The sequence below is a fragment of the Myotis nattereri genome, assembly GCF_964212035.1.
Source record: "Myotis nattereri genome assembly, chromosome: 1".
In the NCBI taxonomy this organism is placed as follows: Eukaryota; Metazoa; Chordata; class Mammalia; order Chiroptera; family Vespertilionidae; genus Myotis; species Myotis nattereri.
Genome location: NC_138075.1, coordinates 90599053 through 90626499, shown reverse-complemented (window position 1 = coordinate 90626499; position 27447 = coordinate 90599053). Strand labels below are relative to the sequence as shown.

General features: G+C 39.2%; 1 protein-coding gene across 6 annotated transcripts; it reads left to right on the top strand.

The window, feature by feature from the left end:
• The first annotated feature begins 1854 nt into the window (after positions 1-1854).
• MBIP (MAP3K12 binding inhibitory protein 1) lies at positions 1855-27447 on the top strand. Of its 6 annotated transcripts, none has more exons than XM_081098182.1 (9): positions 1855-2052; positions 5260-5379; positions 7132-7356; positions 7457-7553; positions 9984-10049; positions 10279-10431; positions 18709-18806; positions 24976-25014; positions 26427-27447. In XM_081098182.1, exons 1-9 carry the CDS (start codon positions 1924-1926, stop codon positions 26529-26531), a joined length of 1032 nt encoding a protein of 343 aa, XP_080954308.1. In that variant the 5' UTR covers positions 1855-1923; the 3' UTR covers positions 26532-27447. The 6 variants fall into 6 exon arrangements, with proteins under 6 accessions (XP_080954308.1, XP_080954307.1, XP_080954309.1 ...); XM_081098181.1 differs by having other exon boundaries at positions 26424-27228; XM_081098180.1 differs by having other exon boundaries at positions 1904-2052; positions 7099-7356.

The window sequence follows — 27447 nt, the reverse complement described above, 5'->3', positions numbered from 1 at the left end:
TTAGCTTAAAACTGGAGGTAATTAAGCATGTGTGGTATGGTCTGATAGATTATTTTGGGGATTTGGGAATGCTCAAAAATATTTCCACATACATTAATGGTAATTGCGCCTTGGCTTTGCTCCATTCGGCTTATGAAAGGTTTGATAAGAAAGCTCTACTTTTGGATATTGGGGAAACCTGTATATAAATCAAATGTCTTTCAATTAATTCTATATTAGGAGTTCAAGGAAACAAGTAAAATTTGAAATTTCAAAAAGAGTGATGGCACCTAAAGAAATAAGCAGTACCTGATTTATTAAAGATTGTATTCTTGTATTATACAAAACATGCTCCAAATGTGTTTCATACCAATATCCTAAATATTTGGGGGGAAAAGCACACACACACAAAGCCCCCACACACCATCTTCATATCTAGATTAAAATAACTGGCCTGAACTAGTTGCTAATTTGTTATATAATAACAACTTCTAATTAACGCATTACAATTATTCTCTTCACAACAAGAAAATATGCTAACATTCCAAAGAATCATGCCTTTCTGTCAGATAGGGGGACGAGTGTCTTGAACGAGAAGGTTGCTCAATATGGGATTATATATTGTGAAATCTTTTTCTGGATATCTCTAGATGTAGGCTGGATTGGAAATTGTATAGCTTGCTGTGAACAAGGGAACAGAAAAGATTTCTCAAGACCCTGTCAAGCCTGGCAATCTTTAGAAATGAAAGACTAATTAAGAGGCTCCCTAGGGACAGGTCAAAGGAATTTTTTTTATGGCTACTGCCCTTATCCCAGTTCCTTGATGCCTTATTCCTCCCCTTTCATTCAGCCTACTTTAAAATAAGAATACGCATTGTGCAAGTTCCACCTTTGCTTCCTCTACTGTAATTCATTAGACTATTAGAATTAAGAATTTGAAATTCTTCCTCCCTATCTCTAAACTGTTATTTTTAAGTGTTTTTGAATAGCGCTTAACACTAAAAATTCATCTAAAACTTGTTTGTTTGTTTTTTCAATTAGACACCATTTAAAAATATTAGACTTTGACTAGGCGATTTCAAAGTCTTTCAAATATCTTTTAATAAAGCTATCTGATAAATAACACTTTGCCAAATTTCAATCCGGATTTATATCTTCCTTTTAATTTCCAAGATTGTGCTGCAATGCAATACTTGCGTTAAATTCCTGTTCGAATTATATTGACAGTGTTTCATTTCTTTTAAACAGTTTTAGGGTGAACGTCCCCACTGCATCTCTCAGAGAATAGCAACTGATCCACGTTTTAAAAGTTGACATAATTATTTCGCAGACTTAAAATACCATTCCCTTGATAGTGAGGCATAATAGAGCATTTTATTGTTCCTCTCCTCTCCCTCGAATGAAAAATTAGTGACGTTAATTTGCGTAAGTTTTAAACAACTTCGTAGAGATGAAAACGTCCTATCCCGTTAGGGCAATTCTACTTTCCAACGTTTAGAAATATGTGTGGGCACCTGCATACCTGAGCGGCGACCTTGCCCCCAGACCACTCCACAGTGACATGTTAAAATTTCAACTTCTAATTTGGGATTGAAAATATACCCTTTAATCATAAGTTTCCTCTTATCAGCACTCATAAGCAACATAGGGAGTCAAGCCACTTCCCAACGCTAACCCTAAGCGGACCACACCTGCAGTCGGCACCGCAAACCCTGCAGCCAGCCTCTCGCAGGTGGCCGCTACCTCCTCCCAGTCCTCGGCGTGACGTCATGCTGTACCTGATTGGTGCATGTGCTTGTCAGTCACAGACAAAGGCTGGATCTTCCAAGTCCCGCTCTTCCCAAGACGCTGTGTTATGACGTCATCGCCAAGCGACGAAAGCAGAAGCGGGGAGGGGTGGGGTCGGGAGCGCTCTCCCGTAGTTCAGGGGGCCTGCGAGGTGTCATGGCTGCTGCCGCTGAGCACAGACGCCCGTGCGTCGGCGACGGGAGCCGGGAGCAGAGCTGCAGCCCCAGCCTCTCCCAGGAGGTGCTCTTGGAAGTCGTTCGCTCCCTGCATACCCTGGCCGGGCAGGTGAGTGGGGGCCTGTGAGAGCTGGGGTGCGGACGCCGCCGGCCCCGCCTTTTTCTCCTAGCGGAGGCGGGAGGGGCGCGGGGCGGCGGGACGCGGCTGGGGTCGGTGAGGCGGGGGAGGAGCCGCGCCCGTCGCCGCGGTCGGAGTGCGCGGCCGCGGACGCAGCTCGGGGCCCGTCGCGGGCTGTTTCCTGGCAACTCTCGTCGCCGGGAGCGAGTGAGGTTAGTGAGAACCGGCTCGGAGCGAAGCGGCCTTGAAAGCAGAAAACCGCCGCGGCTTGCGAGGCTCTCGCCTGCGGTCCCTCTCCTCCAGCGCATTCATTAGGGGTTAAAACGGCCTGAGATTTCGGGACACGCTCTCCGCCTCTTTTTTTTGTATAATTCGCTATGAGCCACTGACTTTGTTTCTTTTTTCCTGGTGTCCATTGTGTGCATCAGTGCCCCTTTCAAAGGGGGAGGAAAAGAAAAGGAATTAATATGAAATGCTTATAAAAAAAAGTTGTATTAATTATTGATGGTGGATACTGTTTGCAACAGGACTGTGTGACTAACAGCGAGTTCAATTGGCTGTTAAATAGCTTTTGCAGAAACGTCATAATAAAGCTGTGTTTAAATAAAAGTACTCCTTAGGCTCTTTCAGCAAGTCGCTATTTCGTTTCATGATGTAAAGTCCAAAGCAGATTTTAAATGAGAAATAACTTAAAAATAAGTTTGGCTGCTTTTAAAAAAGGAATATTTTCTAGCTGTGAAAGTTTGTTCCCGGGCTGGTACTAACTAGTGCCTGCAGTAGGCACCACAGGTGTTTGTGTGAACGATGATGTTAACGTCCTTTATGAAGATAGAGTGTTTGTCTGATTTGTGAAAATTATTAAAGCCTTGGGTGGGTGGAGAATCAGTTGTTTAAAAAATTATTTCAGTATTTTAAAAGGCCTAATACGTTTATCGTGATTTACAGAGAGCATTGCTCTAAGGTAAACATTCAGTTTGGTGTAATGGACCAATTATTAATAGAATGTGCTAAAAGCTGTAACTTTTAAACTTAGTTGTTTGCTATGTATTTATAAAAAATATTTCAAAGACTTGGGGACATTAATATTTCAGTCTTAAGACCCAAAACCTGTAAATGGTTTTAAAAGCTTGACAACTTTTTCTGGTGTGGACATGGAACTTTTAAGTTTTGTGCGATTTTTGTTTGTTTTAGTGATGAGATTTTTAAATGACATAAATAATTTTAACATGTCTTTTGAAATATTTGGCATACTGAATTTTTAAAACTCATTTAAAAATTTAAACATGCAGGTATTCTGTAAATACAAGTAGAGATGTGATTACAATTTTCGTATGTCACCTGTCAGAAATGTTTAAATATTTGGCAAGTTTACTTGACACAGTGAAGTGACCATTTTCAGAAGTGTTAAAAAAATGATAGTATCATCAATTAAATGCTAACCATTTTGATAATACTCATTAGATTTTGACATGCATTGCTTAAAGATAAGAATGGAAGGAAGAGTACTATACTTATAAAATTGCCCCTGGAGAAAATCACTATTTCTTTTTGCAACAACTTTAAAGTTGTTGTTTTTAAATGTATGCTATAATATGTCTAAGTTCATTCAGTATAGTATCATTGTATTATTAGCACTCAAAAGGAAACAGAGTTGAATGTTAAAAAGTATTTTCTATTTCACATTTCAAATGATTGATTTTAACTTTATCGCTTGCCTCAGGGTAGCCCATTTTACCAAGCCGAAGAATTATTTATTTTTAACTTGGATTTTCATGTTAATTTGACAAAGTTTTTATTGAAAATAAATATTTAAATAGTTCATATTAATAGACTAATACTTTTTTTTGACAAGTTCTATAGGGTAGAAATGCATAAAATTTATATTACTAATAAGGAATTTGTTGAATAAGTAATTGGATGTATTGGGATAGTTTTAAAGTTAATTTGTGACATTTTTATGTGGTCTTTTTAAATTATACTTTAAGTGCACTTGAAGGTTTAGATAATTTTGCTGAATTGAAATGGGAATATGATCCAAAAATTATGATTTATTTTCTGTAAGTTATTATTTTCTCTAGAAAAGTTGATGCTTTGCTTTGGTTAAGGATTGCTTGCTCTATCTCCAAATTATTCATTAATTTGTATGGTTGACTGTGTGTAAAACTACAGTAATAGTTTATTTCCATAGATAAGTTGTCTAACAAAGTCTTTATAGGCATTAAGTAACATAATATGAATGTGGTAATCTTAATGTAAAACAAAACCTTAGTTAATTAATATAAACTATGGTAGTTCACTTTTATTCATTTCAAAAGACTAGGGATGGAGGCTTTCCCTCTGAAGTTTTTGCTGATTTTTGATATTTTTATATTTAGGTTCTTGGTAGCTTTCCATATACAATTTTATTCAAATAGATCACACTTAGCTAACTTATAAGAAATTGTCATATAATGAACCCTCACAGTTTACTAGAAAATACTATTTAGCAGAAGATCTGGTCATTCTATCCATTCTCTGACCATTTATTTCACTGTTGTAGAAAGGCATTTGTTTTTCAGTTTCAAATTTCTACAGCTGAATAATAGTTTAATTTTATTTGAAGTAGATAAACATGTTGCCATTTATCCCCAGACTTTTTAATGTATGTGAATAATTTTTATTTAAAATTTTAAGAAATTGGTTAAAGTTGAAAACAATAAAAATGTGTTTCAGAAGACATCAGAGTGATGATATATTTCAGTTACATACTTATGTGTATGTTTCAGAGGAAATGTGTATATGAGAACTTTCATTAATGTGCCTGCCCCCTCTGGTTAATGCTTTGAGCCAGGAGTAGTAGGATTTTGAATAGGGAAAGCCTATCTTGGCTTCCCATCAATAGATTTTTAGATATTGAAGCATTAGAAAGGCCTCATCTTTTTATCTTTCTTGGATGGTTTCGCCCCCAAGATGGTCCCATTACACAGACCCAAGAATAGAATTAGAATGAAATGTCATTCCACTTTTTAATGAAAATTGCACCTTGGCCTTTTAAAAATGATAACGACATAGAGCATTTTAATGTATCATTAGAAACTTGATAACTTTGAGCTAAATAGGCATGTTACTCTATAGAAATCTTTTTTATGTGTGACAGTCCCGTATATGTACAGTTTAATCGTGTAATTTTTGTGATGTTGCTGGTTTGCCCTTTTGAAGCTTAACCTCCGAGATGATGTGGTGAAAATTGCAATCGATTGGAACAAGCTCCAGAGCCTCTCGGCATTCCAGCCTGCTTTGCTCTTTAGTGCTCTTGAGCAACACATTTTGTATTTACAGGTAAATTCTCGTTTAAAATGTTAACTCGATATAGGTATAATTGTAGTTAAATTATAAGCTGGAGTATTTGTCAGTTCTATCTTAACACTGTATTAATAGTATTATTAATAAAAGATTACTTCATCCAGACTGGATCCAAGTCTGTCAATTTACATAGTGACAAGGACAGTTACGGGAATATAGCCCAATAGGCCAATGTGGGTATGAAGACTGAATGAATGCAATTCTATTCAATTCTAGACTTGTACAGAAAATTCAATGCAGTTGCATCTATGGTGGGTTATAATTAAGCAATAAGACACGGCAGGTGTGTGTCATGCTATGATAATGATTCCATGCCTTGGGTGAGTTTGGAGGCTCATGGAGTGCTTTCAGTGGTTCAAGAAGTGGCATTATCTCAGCATGACACATCCTGGAGTGTCTATTGCAATTAAACAGTTTCAGCATAGTTTTTAAAAAGAAAGTAATTTCTGTGGCATTAATGTCTCATCTTAGTGAGTATCCAGTCACTATTTTCTCTTTTCTTTTTCTTAACAGTTTGAAATAATTCATACTTTGTATTAGAAGTCAACATTGTTATTTATAATAGTATTGCCGTTATATAGTTTATCAGTTCAGTAGCTGACATGGTCTTGCTGGTTTCCAATTGAACATGTCTGCTGTTATAATTGATGTAAGTTTGCAGTTTAGTTTATCTCTAATCAAAATATAAAATATGAAGTCTTAAAAAGGTAATTGGAAGAACTGTTTGGATTGGTCAGTTTGCTATTGAAATGTAAGATTTTCAGAAGAGTATTTGGTATATCAATGGAATCAAAATTGTAGGTATGAAAAAATAATTGAAACATTGCCAAGTGTTGGTGTGTTTTGATTAATGGAATAGACGTTAATTTTCAGCCTTCTGTTCAGTGACTTTATGGAAATTTTAACTCTATTTAATGTTAAAAGTAATAGTTAACCCTAGTTTTAAAGGGCAGCGGCAATGAGCTATAGAATTCAGTTGAGGCCTAATTGTGGTGGGAACATGACCAGTGTTATACAAGGGTATTTCCCCTCCCCCCCCCCTCCATCCCCCCCACCCGGCCGCCCTCTAGTGTAGAGATAGACATCTATCTCTTTTCAGCTATGAATCTTGGGAGGTTTTTTTTCTTTGTTCACTTTCTTTGTAAAAATTTGATTTCATGACCCAAGAAGGTATCTTGCTATGTCAAGAAAAGCCTGGATGTTCACTCAGCATAACACCTATGAGTTTCATGTCTGTGCTCTCTCATTCACTTTGGCCAACTGCAGTTTCAAGTGGAGAATCTCCAGTGATATAGTGATAATGCAGGGCTTTGCTGAGTGAGAGCACTGGGTCTCGTGTTAAGGAGGAAAAATACCAAGCCTAGTGTTCTGAGGAGGCATTTGAATGGCATGTTAATTAAGTGGCATTGGTGCCAAAGGCTGAGGCATGGATTTGGCACAAAATAAAAGATGAGTGACAGAGTGATTCCCTCAAAGAAAAATTTAAATTTCCTCAGATTTTCTTTCTCTCTCTTAAAAAAAAACACAGATTTATAATAAATGATAATGGTCACAATAGTAGAGAACAGCAAATCTGGTGAGATCTATGTATTCTGATATGCCAACTTTTTATATTTAGCTAATTGATATTAAATACTGCATTTATGTAGCAGAAATTTATATACATATATTAAATGTATAATTAATTTTGATCAGTTTGAACCCCAGCAGATGGCATTGTGTTCTCAGCCCTTTTTAGCAAAACTTCAGCCTCTGATTAAAGAGGAGAATACAACGGTTGTTGAAGAGATAGGAAAAGCAGAAACAAGGAACAAAAATGAAGTAGATGGCAAATTTCCCATTGGAGACCTACAGGAGGAAGAAAAGCACAAAGATTGTGATTTAGGAGATGTGAAAAAGACACAGATCCATTTTGATCCAGAAGTAGTTCAAATAAAGGCTGGAAAAGCAGAAGTAAGAAGTTTTCTTTTTTGGGGGGGTGGGGGGGGAAGGTATTATTTTTTAAATATTGTTATGTTTGAATTGTTTAAACATGCATACTTATTGTTTGTAGATTGACAGACGAATATCTGCATTTATTGAAAGAAAGCAAGCTGAAATCAATGAAAACAACGTCAGGGAATTTTGCAATGTTATTGATTGTAATCAAGGTAACCACCTAGAAGAATAATTTTCATAGGAATTTAAGAACAGTTTTTACAGTTGCTCTGATCTTTCATTTGTTTTTAAAAATGAATAACATTACTAATGCAATTTATTTCAGCGGTTTATTTAGAAACTAAGGCAGCAGAATTTCCTTCTGTATAATAATAGACTACATTGCAAAATAGTTTCATTTACACAAAAGTCAAATAAATGCTAACATAATAAAAGACTAATGTTTACCACAGGTGAAATGTTTTAGGAAATGAAGATGAAGTGTGGGTAACAGGGTTGTTCGTTCTCACTAGTGAGAAGGAACTAAACTATATAGATTTCATGCCTGTAAATGTGCTTATGAAATTATGATGTGAACTTACATTAAGTAAACTTAGTAAAGTTAATAATCCTCAAGAGGGAGCAGTTTTCTCACTATTTCTGAGCTGTCAGAAATGTTTTATTTCATGATAAAACCAAATTGTCCTTTTCTTTCATAGTGCACATATAAATTTGCCATTTTCATCGGATTCTCCTTTTCATCCCCAGTTGATGCTGTAATATATTTACAGATCTGTAGGTATGCTGCAGAATACAAGATATTGTAACGCTCTGGCATAGATTACTCAGGCATCACAGTGATAATCAGACAAGTAGTCTTATAAAAATTATGGAGAAGAGTTCCTAATTGGAATGAGCATTTTTCTTGTTGCCTCTAATATCATGACTAATTATTCTGAATATAGAATTGTCAGATGAACCTAGAGTTGACTTTTATCACATTGGTACCCTGATTCTCTTAATGAAATAATACAGTCTCAAGTTGGGTCCTAAATTCAGCATTTTCTACTATTAACATTGTATGTTCATATCTCTAGGTTTGTTATATTTTCTTGTTAGTTTCTCAAAACAGGTGCAACAGTGACAAAATCTCAGGTACTACAGTTCAACTGCAAGCAACCCATAAGAAAGGGTTTGTTGAGGGAGCAAGCACATGTGTCACTAATGTTATTCCTCTCTTCTCCCTGCTAACTCTATTATTATAAACCACCAGGGGATAGAAATTGACAAGAATTGAAATGCTCAGCAGGATTCCTTGGTCCATTCAATTCCTTGCTGGCTCAAAATAGTGCTAGCAAGAATTGCTGTGGAGAGTGACTAGCACTATCTTCACACCAGGCTGAATTTCTGTCTGATGGGTCATTTAATCTATATATTTAGAATATAGCTCCAAAATGGATGATAGCTTCTTTTTTTAACCCTTAGCCCCATAAAATGGTAGAAAGGGAATGGAGAAGTGATGGCCCTTTAAACATACTTTGGGGTGTCTCAAAACAAAAACAAAAACAAAAGATAAATATTTAGTACCTGTATATAAAAGGTAAGTGAATTTGGCATTTTATTTGCAGAGTTTGATTTATCAGCAGAACTATTAAGAAAACTTAGACTGAAAAAATACAAATGTATTATTATAATGTGTTAGTGTGTTCATTTTAATACTTCTCAATTTGACTTAGTTATGTTATATAAATAGTGATATTTTTTAAAAAATCAAATTCCATGGGGAAAAAGAATTTTCTTTCAGTATCTCTTTTACCATTCATTTTATTATAAAAGAAGGGAATTTTTTTCAGGGAATGTACTGCAGTGGATGGATTTACCTCATGTAATTTAAAACATTTTATAATTTTTGAAATGTTTACATATTATGCTAACATCTTTCCAATAGTTCCCCTTGTTTTCTAATTTATTTGTTGATATCTAATTTGAAAGAAACTATACTCTTCACCTTAGAAAAAAGTGGGAATACATTTTGACAAGTTATCTTTCCTAAAATTATACTTTTTTGAAAGGGGCAGTATGGAAAGAGGTGATAGGGATTTTTTAAATGAACGTTGGAAATCTACGTAAAGTGGAAAAGTATGCATTAAGGTTTCAAGGTTTTTTTGTGTGTAATTCTGAAATAAAAATGTGTAAAATGTATTATTAATCTTTTTTGTTAGGTGTTCACTGATTTAATCTGTAAGTAATATAAAAAAATGTGTATTTTTAAAAACATTTCAGTAAAAATAATGAGTTCTATTTATTTTTATGTTGAAATAACATGAATAATGCCTCTTTGGCATGGAATTAAAATATTCTCTAGACTATATAAATTTTTTCCTTCAAGGGCTCAGATGGTTTTTAGGGATATTGGTATTCATTAAAAATATTATGCTACTGAATGTTGAGGACTTTTCTATATATATAAATCTGAAAATTGGATAAGATTAGATATTATAAATTTTAGAGGGCAAAGATCATTAAATGTTATCCTGTATGTGATAAAATTATATTTTCTTATTATGAATAATATGTTAAGTAATATGAATTATTTGAAGTTTGTCAAAATCTCCTACATTTGAAGTTAAGAGTATACTTATATTCATTTACACTCTCCTTAGAAAATAGTTGTGCAAGAACTGATGCCGTTTTTACCCCTTACCCCGGATTTAAAAGTCATGTAAAAGGTAAGTATCCACTATATATCTTTATCACTTACAGAGGCTTATGGAATAAAAATCACTTTCCTATCTAAATTTTATTTTAAAACAAAACAAAAAATCCTGCCTTTCTTCATACTTGGGTTTGTGATTAGGTAGTCTTTATGAAAAATATATTTATAAAGTACTGTTTGGGAGAAAGAATTTCTGATTTTTGAAATGTAATTATAATAGACTCAAAAGTTTCTTAACTTAGTTTCTAGAGTTGTGAATACATATGGACCACAGACTCGACCTGAAGGAATTCAAGGGTCAGGTCATAAACCAAGCAGCATGCTCCGAGATTGTGGTAATCAGGCTGTGGAAGAACGGCTACAAAATATTGAGGCTCATTTGCGATTGCAGGCAGGTAAGCAGAGTGCTGAGCAGTGCCCCATAACGTAACTTTACAAGTGGCTAAAGGAATTCCAGTTCATTTAGTCACCAAATTTTCACTGAGCACCTGTCATGTACAAGACATTGTTCTGGACCTTGCTGGTGTGGCTCATTTGGATGAGTGTCATCCCGTTTGATTCCTGGTCAAAGCACATGGCCAGGTTTCCAGTTTGATTCCCAGTTGGGGTGCATGCAGGAGGCAAGTGATCAATATTGATGGTTTTCTCTCTGTGTCCTCTCCCTTCCTCTGTATCTGAAATCAGTAAAAACATTAACACCACCAAATCATTCTTCTGTTTGGTGAAAAAATGAAAAAAACGAAACATAGTCCCTGTTTTCAAGGAATTTATATAGTTCGTGTGTTTTGCTCTTTTCTGCCTTCCACTTTTCACCAATTTGAGAGTGTTTGTTGAATGGGAACAGGTTCCATATACATCCTGACACTCTCAGTTTATTAAAATCAGAGATGAAAACTTATGTAGTCTTTTTCCTGTTGCCAAATTCATAACTTACTGTGACCACTACTCATTCTTATCATCCACTGTGCTAGGTACAAAGTATTGATAAGTGTAATCCTAGTCCTCAAGGAACTTGCAGTGAGGATAAGCATATCCTATCTAATAATAGGCAAACATGGTAATTGACCGTACCTTCACTACTCCTCCCATAGGCTAATCAGCACGGTATGCAAATTAGCCGCCAACAAAGATGGCGGCTAATTTGCATACTGCAGGCAGGGTGGACAGCGCGCCGCCATCCAGGGCAGGCCAGGACCCCATCAGCGGGTCCCAGGCAGCAAGGCACGCCTGCCCCAGAAGCCCCAGCAGCCGCCTGATATGGTAGTAAATCTATCAGTAAGCACTCTGAACGTCAGTGGCATAAATGCACTAATTAAAAGACAGATTATGAGGGTGAATCAAAAACAAAACCCACTTTAAATATAAAGACACATATAGATTAAAAATAAATTAATTTGCCCTAACTGGTTTGGCTCAGTGGCTAGAGCGTCGGCCTGCAGACTGAAGGGTCCCGGGTTCGATTCCGGTCAAGGGCATGTACCTTGGTTGCGGGCACATCCCCAGTGGGAGGTGTGCAGGAAGCAGCTGATCAATGTTTCTCTCTCATTGATGTTTCTGACTCTCTATCCCTCTCCTTTCCTCTCTGTAAAAAATAAAATAAAATATAAAAAAATAAAAAAATAAAAAATAAAAATAAATGAATTAAGCTGCAGCCAGTTTTGCTCAGTGGATAGAGCATTAGCCTGTGGACTAAAGGGTCCCAGGTTTGATTTCAGTCAAGGGCATGTACCTCAGTTGCTGACTTGATCCCCAGTCCCTGTCAGAGCATGTGCAGGAGCCAACCAATCAATGTTTCTCTCCCTTTCCCTTCATTCTCTCTAAAATTCAATGGAAAAATATCCTTGGGTGAAGATTAACAAAAAAAAGTAAATGGATTAAGTAACATTAAAGAGATTATAAGAAAAATATATTCCAAATTTTGTTAGTTGTATAATGGTTATGTTTAAATTATTAACACCAAAGAAATTGGGTGAATGGTACATATAATATGCTGTAGTATTTTATAGTTTTTTTTTACATGTATGAGATTTCAAATTAAAATTAAAAAATTAAAAATTAATAAAATATTAATTGAAATGTGTATGCATTACATGAAAAATCTAATTGCTTCTAGCATAATTAATTAAATTGTGCTAAAATTTACAAGGGCTCAATTAAAAAATATCTTAATTCTAAATGATATAATAGAAAATATGTAATAGTGCAGTTATAAGTACTTATCTGAAAATAAAAATTTAAAGAAGGGATTAGCCAAAGAAAATATATGCACAACACATGGACACAAACAACAGTATGGTGATGGCCAGAGGGAAGTGGGGGGGCAAGAGCTGGGTGGAGGGGGCAAAAGGGGGGAAACAGGGACATCCTATATCCTATCTAATAATAGACAAACATGGTAATTAACCATAACTTTGCTATCCTTCCCATTGGCTAATCAGGGCGATAGGCAAATTAACTGCCAACTAAGATGGCGGTTAACCGCCAACAAAGATGGTGGCTAATTTGCATACTGCAGGCAGATCCTGCTGTGCTGCCCAAGGCGAGGTCCTGGCCTGCCGTGTCTTGGGCGGGGTGGGCAGGGTGGGCGGCAACAGATCTGAGCTGGGTGGGGTGGGCGGGGTGAGCAGCAGCATGTCCCAGCTGCTGTCCGCCCCAGAGCAGATCTGGGCCTGAGGTTTCTTGGGCGGGGTGGGCGGGGCGGGTGGGGCGAGCGGCATCGTGATCTGTGAGAGGGCACAGGTTGGGCTGAGGGACTCCCCTTCCCTGCCAGTGCACAAATTTTTGTGCACAGGCCTTCTAGTAATAATAATAAAAGGCTAATATGCACATTTACTGAACGGCAAAATGACCGGTTGCTATGATGTGCACTGGCCACCAAGGGGCAGACGCTCAATGCAGGAGCTGCCCCCTGGTGGTCAGTGCACTTCCATATAGGGAGTGCCACCCAGCCAGAAGCTGGCTTATGCCTGGCCAGCACAGTGGTGGTGGCAGGAGCCTTTCCCACCTCCGTGGCAGCACTAAGAATGTCCAGCTAATGGTTTAGGCCCAGTCCCTTGGGGGCCTAAGCCTTTTGTCGGACATCCCCCGAGGGTTCCCTAGCTGCCAGAGGATGTCTGACTGCAAGCTTAGGCCTGATCCCCCGGGGAGTGGCCTAAGTTGACAGGTGGATGTCCCCCAAGGTGTCCTGGACTGTGAATGGGTGCAGGCCGAGCTGAGGGACTCCCTTCTCCCCCCCGCCCCCCCGAGTGCACAGTTTTTGTGCACTGGGCCTCTAGTCTATATATATAAAAGGCTAATATGCTAAGTGTGCCTCCGACCGTCCAACCAGTCACTATGACACTCACTGACCACCAGGGGGCAGACGCTCAACGCAGAGCTGCCATGGCGTGCATTGCCCATTTACAAAGAAATGGTAGCGTGGACCTGGCTCCAACAAAGCAACACTCAGCTTCCCCCAAGTAGGACACAGGCCCCACCACCACCCTGGAGCAACAGCCCACCAAACCATGCTGCTGAGACCCCATGGTGCAAAATGCAGCCCACAGCCCAGCCCAGAAATGGTCACTGTGGGCACCGGGTAATGATGTCACATAGCAATGCCTGGCTTCCTCTCCCTAGCAACCAGCCTCCTTGGAGATTCTTCAGCCCAGGTGCAAACATTTTACACCTTAACCAAATGTCTGTGAAGTGTTTTCCCATGCCTCATCTCATTTGATCCTCACAGAAGTCCTGGAGTAGGTAGATAGGAGACTCGGTAGAGTCCTATTTTCTTTTAATTAGCCGGAAAATGAAGATTTAGAAAGTTTTAGGAACTTGACCTGACTGAAAAGAAGTAAGAAATGGTGGACCTTGAAAATGACTTCAGGTTTTCTCACTGCACAGAATATAGTCAAACACTGCTGCAGTAAAAATTTTACCTTTGTTCTCCCTGCATGACCTACAATAATAATGTGCTTCATGTTGATATTTACTGCTGTGTTACTGAAAAGGGCTGGAAAAAGTTTAGCTAAATAAGAAAGCAGGTCTAATTAAGCAAGTTTATTCTATATCTATAAAAGGCTAAGTTGACTCGTGCATGTGCAATACATATAAAGCTCTCGCTGGTGCCAGTCGCATGTGTGTGTTTCCATCTGTCATTGTTGATCATATTTGGTTGACACTTCTATTATAGAGAAAGGGAACTAGCAATATTAAAATATTTATTCTAATTAATTTCTTTTCAATGTGCACAAATCCGCGAACTGGGCCACTAATCTATATATATAAAAGCCTAAACAACCATCCAACTGTTCGACCATTTGTCCAGTAGCTATGACGCACAATGGCCACCAGGGGGCAGACACTCCAACCAGTAGAGGAGGGAGCCTTATTCCTTATGGAATTGGCCGTGGGTTAGGTTGCTGCTGGGGCACTGTTGGCCCCGAATCTGCTTCACCCACACCCCAGACCCATAAGGGAATGTTGGAGACCTGGTCCCTTGGCCTGGCCTGCACCCTCTCGCTATCCGGAACCTCTCGGGGGATGTCAGAAAGCCACTTTCCACCCAGTCCTCACAGGTCAGGCTGAGGGACCCCACCAGTGCACGAATCTGTGCACAGGGCCTCTAGTAAAATAAATGCCATAGAGAAAGTGAACTAACATTTAATGAGTATTACTAAGTGCTAGTCACTCTAAAAATATGTATATGTCAACTTAGTATTAACAGTACTCTTGTGAGGTGTTGGTGCTGTTATTGTTGTTAGATAAATAAACTGAAGTTCAGAGAGTTCAAACAGCATGCCCAAGATAGTAAGTGACAGCTGGAAATCAAACCTAGATTGGTTGCAAAGCCTGAGTCTCCCTCCTCATTTAGTCACCAGATTTTGTTGATTCTGTCTTCAGAATATCTCTTAAATCTACCCCCTTCTGTCTGTCTCCCCAGTTACTACTCTAGGAAGTCCGTGTTCTTTGTCTTAGACTAGTGGAAGGATGTTAACTGGTCGTTTTGCCACTGGACTTTCTCCTTGAGACCAATTTTTTCCCTTTTGGCCCAATTGTTTTTTCTAAAGCTCAGATCTGATCTTGCTACTCCCCAACTAAAAATTATTTAATGGGTTTCTGTTTTTATTTATATATATATCTCCTATCTAATAAAAGAGAAACATGGTATTTAGCGTACATCCGCTACCCTTCCCATTGGCTAATCAGGGCAATATGCAAATTAACTGCCAGCCAAGATGGCGGCCGGCAGCCAGGCAGCTTGAAACTAACATGAGGCTTGCTTGCTTCAGTGACGGAGGAAACCAACGTTCCCCGCCTGCCTTGCCGGCCTCTGAGCTTGCAGTTTGAAACATAGTTACAACTATAGAAGCTAAACAAAACCCCAGAAACCTGCTTTCAGCCAGCCGGGATCTCAGAGCTGGAGTTGATACAGTGTTTCGATTATAGAACACAAACAAACCAGATACCTGCTTTCAGCAGCAGAGGCCTCAGAGCTGGAGTCAGAGGTAAAGCTGGCCCAGAATTAAAAAAAAAAAAAGAAAAAAAGGAGCGGTTGGGAGCTTCAGTCACCCACCAGCCTGAAAATAGCCCTCAGCCCCTCACCAAGATTGGCCAGGCACCCCAGTGGGGACCCCCACCCTGAAGAGTGTGTGACCAGCTGCAAACAGCCATCATCCCCTCATCCAGGCTGGCCAGGCACCCCAGTGGGGACCCCCACCCTGATCCAGGACACCCTTCAGGGCAAACCAGCCATCCCCCACCCATGCACCAGGCTTCTATCCTATATAGTAAAAGGGTAATGTGCCTCCCAGCACCAGGATCAGCAGAGCCGTGAGGCCTCCTGGCATCGGCATCAGCGTGACAGGGGGCAGCGCCCAAACCCCCTGATCGTCCTGCGGCTCTGTGTGTGACAGGGGACGGGGCCACAAACTCCCTATACGCCCTGCTCTGTTCATGACAGGGGAAGGCGCCCCAACCCCCTGATCAGCCCTGCTCTGTGACTGATAGGGGGGAGCTCCCCAAGCCCCTGATTGCCCTGCTCTGTGGGTGATAGAGGGCGGCGCCCCAACCCCTCCCCCCCCCCCCCACGGGCCCTGCTCTGTGTGTGATGAGGTAGAGCCATAACCTCCCCATAGGCCCTGCCCTGAGTGTGACAGTGGCGGTGCCCCAACCCCCTGATCCGCCCTGCTCTGTGTGTGTCGGGGCGGTGCCTCAACTCCCCTATCAGCCCTACTCTGTGAGTGACCGGGGGGTGCTCCCCAACCCCCTGATTGACCCTGCTCTGTGCGTGACAGGGTACGGAGCCCCAAACCCCTGATGGGCCCTGCTCTGTGCGTGACAGGGGGCAGCGCCCCAACCCCCTGATTGACCCTGCTCTGTGTGTGACGGGGCGGTGCCCCAACCCCCCAGTCGGCCCTACCCTGTGCGTGACTGAGGGTGGCATCACAACCTCCCAATCTGCCCTGCTCTGTGCATGACGGGGCGGCGCCCCAACTCCCCAATCGGCCCTGCTCTGAGCCCGACCAGGGGCTGCACCTAGGGATTGGGCCTGCCCTCTGCCACCCGGAGCAGGCCTAAGCCAGGAGGTCGTTATCTCCCGAGGGGTCCCAGACTGGGAGAGGGCACAGGCCGGGCTGAGGGACCCCCCCTTCCCCCGAGTGCACAAATTTTTGTGCACCGGGCCTCTAGCATATAGATATATGTATATCTATCTATCTATATATATAGATAGATATATACACGCACGCACACGTACACACTTAGTACTTATTCATTCCACAAATAGCTATTAAGTTCCTACTATACGTCTGGTACTGCTCTGGGCACTGAGAATGCATGTGAACAAAAGTTCTGGTATATAAATTATATGCTATACTAGGAGAGAAGGGCTATGGATAAAAGCAGCTTGACAATAGAAGGGAAAGGAAATTCAGATGGGTAGGGGTGGTAATTTTAAATAGCATGAAGTACATTTATAGTTTCAGCCACATTTCTGGGCTTCCCATGCTTTCCAGTCATTTTGCTGTGCTAGGGCTTTTACCCAGGCTTTTTCTTCTGCCTCTGCTTTTCCTTCCTGATCCCACTCTGGTGTTGATTACCCTTTATTGCAGCAGTTGCCAACCTTTCAGACCTCATGGACCACCAGTGATCCGCGGACCACCAGTTGGCAACCACTGCTCCAAAGTTTTCCTTAAACCAGTGGCCGCCAACCTTTCAGACCTCACAGACCACCAGTGATCCGCAGACCACCAGTTGGCGACCGCTGCTTTATTGTATAGTCTCATAGCACCTGGTACCTCCTATCTCCCCTGCTAGATAGTAAGGTACCTGAGAGCACACTGTTAATTAGGTTCATTGTTTACCTAGTGCAGTGTCTGACACAAAGCAAGCATTCAGGTGTTTGTTGAAGGAACGATTGTTCATTTTACCTTTTCAGATATGTGCATTGTACAGTAGGGAACAAAGTTAGTGTTCAGTTCTCTTAGGGTAGGTCGAGGGATGGTGTCCCTGTTAAAGGGACACTTGAACCCTTGAAGGGTTAGTAGGAATTTTTCAGCACTCAGGAGCAAAGGATTCTAAAAAGGAACAGCATCAGCAATAGACACTGAGGCACAAAATATGGTTCAGGGACTTTCTGAGTTCAGTCTTGCTGGAGTATGTCCTGATGGAGTTAAAGGAGAAAGAGTGAATCTTCCAGGGACAAAGAAGGCCGTAGAAATAAGGTAACTTGAGCCGAGACCTGAAGGTGGTGAGAGCAGGCTTTGTGAATATGGTGGTAGAAAGAACCACAAGTGCTGAAACAGAGTACTTGGCCTAGTTGAGTAACAGAAAAAAAGAATCAAGTGACAATGATAAGAGTTTGCGAGAATGTCCAAATTGTGTAGGACCTGTAGACTATTGTAAAGGCTTTGGCTTTTAGTCTGAGTAAGATGTGAAGGTATGGAAGGTTTTGAGCAGAGAAGTGACACTATCTAACTTACATTTTTAAAAAATTACTGACTGTGATGAAGGGTCTGTGAGAATAGACTGTGTTGAGAATAGACTGTGTGGGAGAGGAGCAAGGCAGAAGCAAGTAGATCAGTTTGGATGTGGTAATGATCCAGGGAGAGATCGTGGTGATCTGGACCAGAATGGTTGCAGTGGAGGTGCTGAGAAATGAAAGGATTTAGGATAAAATCGTAGCCTGGAAATCTGAGTAACATTATTTTACCATCACCTGCCCGAGAAAATTCATTAGTTAAGAAATATTACAAAGTTCATCTTTAGTGCAGTTCTAGGTTAAAGGAGAAAATATGGCATATAGAGAAAAATATAAATGGAAGAAAGTGATATGGGATATCGCAACCACTAAATTGAATTGTCAGTTATAACTATGCATTTCAGAAATACAAATTGTTCTATACAGGAACTATTCAATATCTCGTAAAATGAATTTAACATAAAATAAAACTCCTAGTAATATAGGAAGCATAAATGGGGCTTGGGGAGAGGTATAGTAGGATAACATATCCCATAGTGTATAATAGGAAAATGTGAACTAAGAATTTCATTCTAATGTACTCTTGTTCATTTGTTTTCTTAAATTTAAATATTTCCCATTCCTATGCATAAGTATCTTTGCATGGTATTTTAAGAATAAAAATTGTAAGAATTGTTCAATAATATCTCAGAATGTTCTTAAATGTATTTAGGTGGTCCCGTGCCAAGAGACATTTATCAGAGAATTAAAAAACTTGAGGATAAAATCCTTGAATTGGAAGGCATCTCTCCTGAGTATTTTCAATCTGTAGTAAGTATAAGTATCTTTTAAAAATAACTAAATGTTATTTTATTCTAGGATTCTTCATTATATAACAGTTTACTCATTGATCTCCTATATATGAGATAATTAATCAGAGATGAATGAACATAGTTCTATGTAAGAGATTACCTACTTCTTTAAAAATTGTGATTCCAAATATTGTACTATAGGCTCATAATTTTTTAAAGGGGTGCTTTTGTTGTACATTACCCAGTTTCTCAAATTTAAGTCATTTTCATGGCGTGATAAGTGAGCCTGGATAATAGTCCATCCTGTCACGCTGAATTTGCTGTCTTGTAAAACAAAGGCTTCTTCTGAGACCTTGTTCTGTCAGTTATCCCCTGTGTCTCTTTAATCCCTCACTGTTTGCAGACTCCTTCCCTCAGCTCATATGTGTTTACATTTCTCCTCATACTAAGCAAACAGGCGCCTCGATTTGCTGCCCTGCCTTGTTCTTTACGTTAGCACTGGACTTTTTGAAGGACTAGTCTATATTGTCTAATTCTCCATCTCTAGCATTTATTCACTCACTCATTCATTCATTCTCTCTTTTCCAAGGAAAATAAGAAATAATGTTGTGTTGATAAATATCTTACTTGTCACATCAACATGTTTCAGACAAATGATCCTGAGTTCATTGTATTTCCCTCCGTCTTCAGGGGTGATTATCCATAACTCCTGCCTTTTCTGAGGGCTGGATGTTTTGTGTATGGTGTTTTTTTTTTAAGTCGTGGCATATTAGATAAAACCAAAATGTAAAAGTGAACAAAATTGCTAAGGCTATTAAATTTTTAGTAATATTTTTGTAAAACTTTCTGAAAAATTATATAAAATAATCCATATTATCATAGAGCATAAATCACTGGTGAAATTATATTAAAATTGTTCTAGGTATAGCATCAACCTTTCCAAAGTCTTAAATTGGGTATTAGAGTGAGGAACAGAAGAGAAATTTTTCCAGACGAAGAAAAAAGCAAACTACACAAAAGTGCACAGTGAATCCTAAAGATCAAAAATATAGTTTTAGCGATTTACTTCCTTCAATGTAAAATGAGGTTTATTAAAGTACTAAGGGCTAAGGCAATGATTAAATGATATAACACCAGTCAAGTACTTGTCACCTACCTAGCACGTGGTAAAACATCAGTAAATATTAGCAGTTATTTTGTTTCAGAAACTATCTATGAAGTAGCTGTATAAATGTGGATAAGTCACATAATTCCTTTAGCCTTCACTTGTCCAATTTAAGATTTGTTGGTTGTACTACATAATTACAGAGGTCTTTACAGTTTTAGAATTATTTTTTGAATGTATCTTTCTAGGAAACGTCATAGAGATTTTATGCCTACAACAATCTACCATAAGTTTTCCCATTCTAATTGCCTTCATTATGTAATCTCTAGGCAGGTTATTCTTCTAGTTCAATTCTTAATAAATTATTGTTAATAATAGAGCTGATCTTATAAGAGAGTTGCATAGTGTTAGATGCCTTGGGTGAGACCTTGCCCGATCATTTATCTCTTCTCTCTGATTCTGATTCTATTACATAACTTGGTTACCAAAAGAACAAGTCCTTCAAATCATAATCTTTTTTTTTTTAATCTAATATATACAGGATAGAATGTTCAGGGTATTTGGTTAAAGAAGTGAAAGTAGTTGGGTTATAGAGGACCTTAAATGCTGTACCCAGAAGTTTAAAGTATCTAAAGTTTAAATGCTTTTGAAAGCATTTGAACATGAAAGTGACTTGTTCAAGATACTATTTAGGAGATTTCTCTAATATTGTCCTGGGAGGTAAATGAAGAGGGAGACTAAGAGTAAGACAGTATTAGGTGTGAAGTGAGATCCTGCGCTAAGGACATGAGAATGAGAACAGGAAAGGTCACGCAGGAGACAGCAGAAAAGAGAAGTTGACAGATATTGATAATTAATATGTGGAGAGACATAGAGCAAGAGTGAGTCCAGTTTCTGATTGGGAAAATGATACTACCATTAATAGAAATAAGAAAATCTGAAGGGGAGCATATTTGGGGGGGAGGGGGGGGATGTGAATTTAAAGTCATAACAGGATATACAGCTAAAAATATCAGGTAAGCCTTCCAAGATGTAGGACTTAGACTTGCCACAACTGGAAGAGCCTGTGTGGAAGAGGTAGTTAAAACGCAGAATGGGAAAGAACACTGAGACTGCCAGAGGCCTGAGGTCTGAAACTTGGTGACTACCTAACTGGAGGGCAGGAAGCATTATAAAAGTAATGTGATTAAAACTAGTGCTTTTAAGGAAGATCCCCCAGTCTATTAAACAATACGTGTTTGATTAGAAGGATCACTTCTGGATTATTATTGGAAACTAGAGGCCTGATGCACGAAATTCATGCAAGAGCAGGCCGTTCTTACCCCGGCTGCCGGCACCAGCACCCCTCCAGCCGCAGGCGGGCACCTAGGACCGGGCTTCCCTTGCAGCCCGGGCTTCATCCAGAAGGTCATCCGGAAGGACGTCTGGTCTAATTACCATATTATGTTTTTATTATTATAGCTGACATATCCAAATTAATAGTGAGCTACAGAGAAGCACAAAATACTGAAAGGTTTAAACATTCAGATTGACTTTTCCCCCAAGACCTATGAATATATATGGCATAGGCCCCAAGCCCAAAGGGAAAAAAAGATTTTATACTCACCCTTCCTTACCAGAATGAATATGCCATCTCTAGGAGCCCCACTCCTCTCTTGGAATAGAACCAGCTCTAGGATTGTCCTCACACATGAGAGTTGAACACACCCCACAGAGAGCATAGCGCATAATTTGCCACTCTTACTGTCCATGCTGGGAGTACACACATGGCAATGGCATGCTTTCACATGTCCCTCAAAAGTGTACAGAAAGACTACAAAGGCAGCTCAGTCTTCTAGCTTCTAAAGTTAGAAAGTTCGGGAAAGTTGAGCTCAAAGATTGATGCACAGCACATGAAATGGGAAAAATTACCAGGAAAAAAGATATAAATTATATTGGGTTTATAAAACAAAATTAAACCATGTAAAGTTCTGTTCATTTATGAAACAAACATAAAACTCTTTTAAAAAGTTAACATATATATGCAGGAATTACCACAAAGATTAATATTTGTTGCCCCTTTAATGCGATCATTCTAAAGATCTTTACCCTTCATATTCAACATGGAAAGATATGAATGTGGTAATGTTTTTAAAAATTTGAAGGCATCGCTTAACAGACCGTTTAAAGGATACAATGCTTATGATTATTTTCAAAGTATTGCTTACTGCTTTTAAATTATGGCCCCTGAAAACAGTAAGTATAACATGCTTCACAAGTATATTTCTGTAGCACTTTGTTCATTTGATAACACATCACTTATAATTACATGTTTACACATCTATTTTTCACACTATGTTTTGAATCTCTGGAGGACGGGAATTGTCTTGTTCATCTTTAACACAAAATGTAGTATGCATTGAATAAATGTGTGAATGAATGGATAGGACTTGGCTGATAGTTAATTATTGAACTTTTGAAGGTGTGTTAACTTTGTTCCACAGCACTGACCAGGCGGAATCCTAATTCCGCTTTGTGATGGGAACTCCCGGTTCTCAGGGAAGTGTCGGCATAGGGGAGTGCTGAGGGCCAAGTCAACTTCTTGCACACAGGCCATGCACGGTGGGCCCGAAGCATGAAGTGAACAACTGGATCCAGCTGGAAAATTAAATTGCAAACATTTTGGAGGGCCTTGAAGGTCACAGTAACCCATTTGCAATTCCAGTGTCACTGAGAAGAAAACACCTGTCATTTAGGTTCCTATCTGGTGGCATTATGAAGTGTGAGTTAGAGAAAGATTGGAGTCAAGGGAAGTAGTTTAGGAAACATCATTGTCCACACAAGGGAGAAATGAAGGTCTGAATTAGGGCAGTGGGACTAGACGGGAAGAAACATTGAAGACACTGCCCTGTAAAATCAGTGGTCCTTAACCACTGATGGCAAGTAAGGAAGGGTCAGAGAGGAGACTGACTGACCACTGAGTGTCCTTAGAGCCTGGGTTCCCCAGACCTGTGGGTGTGTGTGACATTTTAAAAAATTATGTCTGTCCAGCTATTTAGCATACTCTCAAATACTTCTCTTAGGTACCAAAACTTGTTTAAAATTTCCACCTTGTGCCTAAAAACAGTCCATTTTAAAGCTAGTCCAGTGTATTCACAATGTATGTGTTTCTAAGTGTTCTACTTGTCAAAATATTCTGCTCAGATTTAAGATAAGTCCCCAAAGACTACATTTTACTGTTTTTAAGTGATTGAACCACTGATGTCCTCATTTTCCTCATTCTGATACTTTTCACTTTAGTTTCATGATAATAATCTGATTGCTCAATGACATGGAAATTAGCAATACTTTATAGATTAAGCTGTTAGGAAAACAAGGGGGAGTATATTTTCATCCGACGGGTAAAATGCCACCTCTTGGGAGGGTAAGAGACTGAGCAGTGACCAAGTTAAACATTAAGCCTTTGCCCATAGGCCCCACAGAGGTATTCAGCTCAGTTTGGCAAAGGAGGAGCATGTTTATAGAAGCAGTTTCCCCCCATATTTAATAATTCTAACACTTGAATGATTTCCCACTTATAACTGCTGCTAAGAGGCACACCTCAATGTTCTTTGAAACAGCTTTTGACACAAAGTAAAAATGTGACTTTTTACCTTCCCTCTGATCTCAGTGGTCAGAAATGTTCATGAGTAAAATTTATCTCCTACATTGACAGTTTCTTTTTCAAATGTAGTAATACACTAATTTACCTTTTGAAAGCTGTGGTATTAGGTAAATTATGATTGTCAAAGAATTGGGCTCACCCTGGCCAGTCACAGATGCAGACTGAAGGGTCCCAGGTTCAATTCCAGTCAAGGGCATATTCCTGGCTTGCAGATTTGATCCCCAGTTTGGGGGAGAGGGGGAGGTGCAGGAGGCAGCCAATCAGTGATTTTTCTCTCATCATTGATGTTTCTCTCTCTCTCTTCCTTTCCCTTCCTCTCTGAAATCAATAAAGATATATTTTTTTAAAAAAATTGCCCATACCCAGTGGTCGGCAAACTGCAGCCCCTTGAGTGTGGCTCTTCCACAAAATACCACATGCGGGTGCTTACGTACAGTGCGATTGAAACTCAAGGGGCCAAAGAGCCACATGTGGCTCGTGAGCCGCAGTTTGCCGACCGCTGCTAACTGATTTGGCTCAGTGGATAGAGTGTCAGCCTGTGGACTCAAGGGTCCCAGGTTCGATTCCAGTCCAGGGCATGTACCTTGGTTGCGGGCACATCCCCAGTAGGGAGTGTGCAGAAGGCAGCTGATCGATGTTTCTCTCTCATTGATGTTTCTAACTCTATCCCTCTCCCTCTCTGTAAAAAATGAATAAAATATATTTTAAAAAATAATAATTGGGCTCTTCCCCTGTGAGCTCTGCTTAGCGTTGGCTTTTTCCTCAGGCAGATGGCAAGATGACTACAGCACTTTCTCCTGTCCAGGTGCAGTGGTATCCAGAAGTGAGGAAGTTTTTTCAGAAGTTCTCCCCCTAATCCCCAGCAGACCCCTCCTTAGTCATTGGCCAGAATTGGGCCCATGCCCATTCCCATCACGGACAAGACCAGAGGGCTGGGATCTGCATTCCCCAGAGTCACACAGAGGAGTAGTGATAGGTGCTCACACAATCAGTGTCCCCTTACAGTCAGTGTATATGTGTGTGTTTTCACCCCTTGGCCTGGTATTTCACATTCTGTTTTTCTGTATATTTTTGCTGCCTTTGTTCAGTATCCTGGGGTGGAAAGGCTATAAAAAAGGAAACTAAGGAAATTCCCAAAGCACCTCTTTCTACAAACACTCAGCCTCATTAGAAGCTGAGAATTAATGGGAAAGTGTGTATAGACAAGGACAAGCTTGTTGCTGTGATGTTACTACTATATACTTTCAATATCTTTGGAAGGTAACTTCCAAAACACTAGAAAGTGTATGTTGGCTGCAGATAGTGCTTGGTGAGTTTGTGGCTTTGTTTCTGCCAGTACTCTATAATGGAAAATTGTTTGTTTCTTCAGTACCCTCTAAAGGAAAATTGTTTAGATTTTTTAAGTATTGGTTATTTAATATTTTTTTACCTTTAATCTAGAACTTTTCTGGCAAAAGAAGAAAAGTTCAACCACCTCAAGTAAGTTATTGCATTTTCATTTTAGCTTCTGAAATAGTTTGATTAGTTTATACCTTTCTTAAAAGTTTCTACTATGGTTGCTTTTTAGGTCATAGTTTGGAACTCAGAACTAAAAAAGGGCAGCATAAATTAATGTATTTGAATCAGAGAAGTAATTTTATTTCAAGGGTGTAGGATAAGTCATATGGGCCTAATAAACATAAAAGTCTATATTCAGCTGTTAATAGTAGAAAGATGTATCAGTTACAAAATGCTGAAAAATAGTAAATGCTTAAGTACTGTGAATTAAATCTCACCCCTCCCCCTTTTGAAGATGCCACTCATTAGCAGCATCTAAATCAAAGAAGAATGTTTGCCAGAGGCTGACTTCAGCCTAGCCTTGTCCACAGTACTTATATATGAACTAGAGGCTGGGTGCACGAAATTCGTGCATGGGGGTGTCCCTTAGCTCAGCCTGCACCCTCTTGTAATCCAGGACCCCTTGGGTGGGGTCGCTAGGCCTGGCTGGCCATCAGGGCTTTCCTTCCCCCAGCTGCTGGCAGCTGCCCCCCCTCCCACCCCCCACTGCCACTGCCTGCCATCTCTGTGACGCTGGGCCCTCTCCCCCACCACCGGTCACCTCCCTTGGCAACAGGCGTGGGGTGTGATCGCTTGACTGGCCTGGCCTTCACTCTGAAGGGCAATTGTGGGGCAATAGCAGGGCTCCCCAACCGATCACATCGCACCCACCTTGGCTGGCCTGGTGCCAGTACGTGTCATAGCATGGTCGTCTGGACAGTCATTCTGCTGTTTGGTTGATTTGCATATTATGCTTTTATTATTATAGATTAGTTTATTCATAATTTGTAAGGTTTTGCTACCCTTCAGTGGTGGTGATGTAAATTTAAAGTTGGGGAAAACTAAAAAAATTTTAGGTTGGTTATTTTTTAAGAGTAGCATGTTACTTTTTTTTTATTGTATAATTTTGAGTAATTTTTAAGAGCATCCATTTTTTCCAGGAGAGGTAGTTGATTGCAGTTGATCCATAAAAAGAGAATTTCTAGGTATTTTAAGCACTTAAGCTAATCCTAAACTTTAATTTTTTTCCCTACTGATTATTAATATAATCAGTAGTTTTTTAAAAAGTTTTTATAATCCTTTCAAAGTATAAAAGGTCCAGAAGAGCTTTCATTAGGAAAGAGAACGAAAAAATAAGAAGAAAGAAAGAATTTTAAGCCTTATTATTGTATACCTTAAAATTCATGATAGAGTCAACATATATAGTTCAATGTTAAAATTATTCTCTAAGAGAAAAAGAGACATTTACCATGCTTTTGGATATTTTAAATATTTATAGTTCATTTATCACTTTATCTGCATTAAGATACTTCAGAGTCTTATTCAGCAATTTGTGTTCTTATTGTTTACAGCAGAACTATTCACTGGCTGAGCTTGATGAGAAAATTAGTGCTCTCAAACAAGCCCTGCTTCGAAAATCAAGAGAAGCAGACTCCATGGCAACTCACCACCTCCCATGAAAAACTCATCTCATCTTCGTCATTTTACTTTTTTATATACTTGTGTGTTACTTACACTGCAATTAATTAAATGGATACATATTTATCAATGTAGACATCCTCTGAAGTCTAGGTTTATTTTCACACGAGTCCAGCTTGCAGCAAGTAATCTTACAATATCCCACTGAATTATGAAATAGTTAATGCATTGAACATAGCATTGTCAGAATTTATTTCCTTCTGTTTTAAAGGAGGTATTTTGGAAATTAAGAAACTTAATTTGAAAATATATCTTTGTGTGAGTGTGTGTATGTCCCACAGAAAGATTTGTTTTGAATAGTGATATTTAAAAGCCATATTTATATTTGTAACATTGATGTTAACCAGTTTATTAGTTTAAATTAGTACTTTTTAATAATAGGCATTCAACAAAAAATTAATTGACCAAAATGAATTTTAAATGAATGCATACTTTTTTTTCAAATGTCAATTTTAATGTAAATAAACAGTATATTCCACCTTTATTCCCTTATTGATTGATTGTATGACCTTGAGTAAGTTATTAATCTCTCTTTGTGCCTTAATTTTCTTACCTATAAAATGGGAGTGGTAATAATAGAGCCTGTTTGTCATGAAGAACAGGTGAAATCATGCATGTACAACTTTGAAACTGGCCCAAGGAAAGTACTCAATAAATGTTAGCTGTTATTGTTTAAAAATTACTTAAAACCAAGTATGTCTTTGGTATGTTGCAAAATATAACAAATTATAGTCCCTCTTCCTTGAGAGCCTCAGTACCCCTGTTAATGTTAGGTGGTACATATATTTCCATAGTTGCAAAGTAAACACTTAAAAGATGCAGCTACAATCAAGGAGCAGATGTTTAAATCAAGAATTGTTTGGTTGTAAGAATCGGAAGTCTACCTAAAGTAGTTTG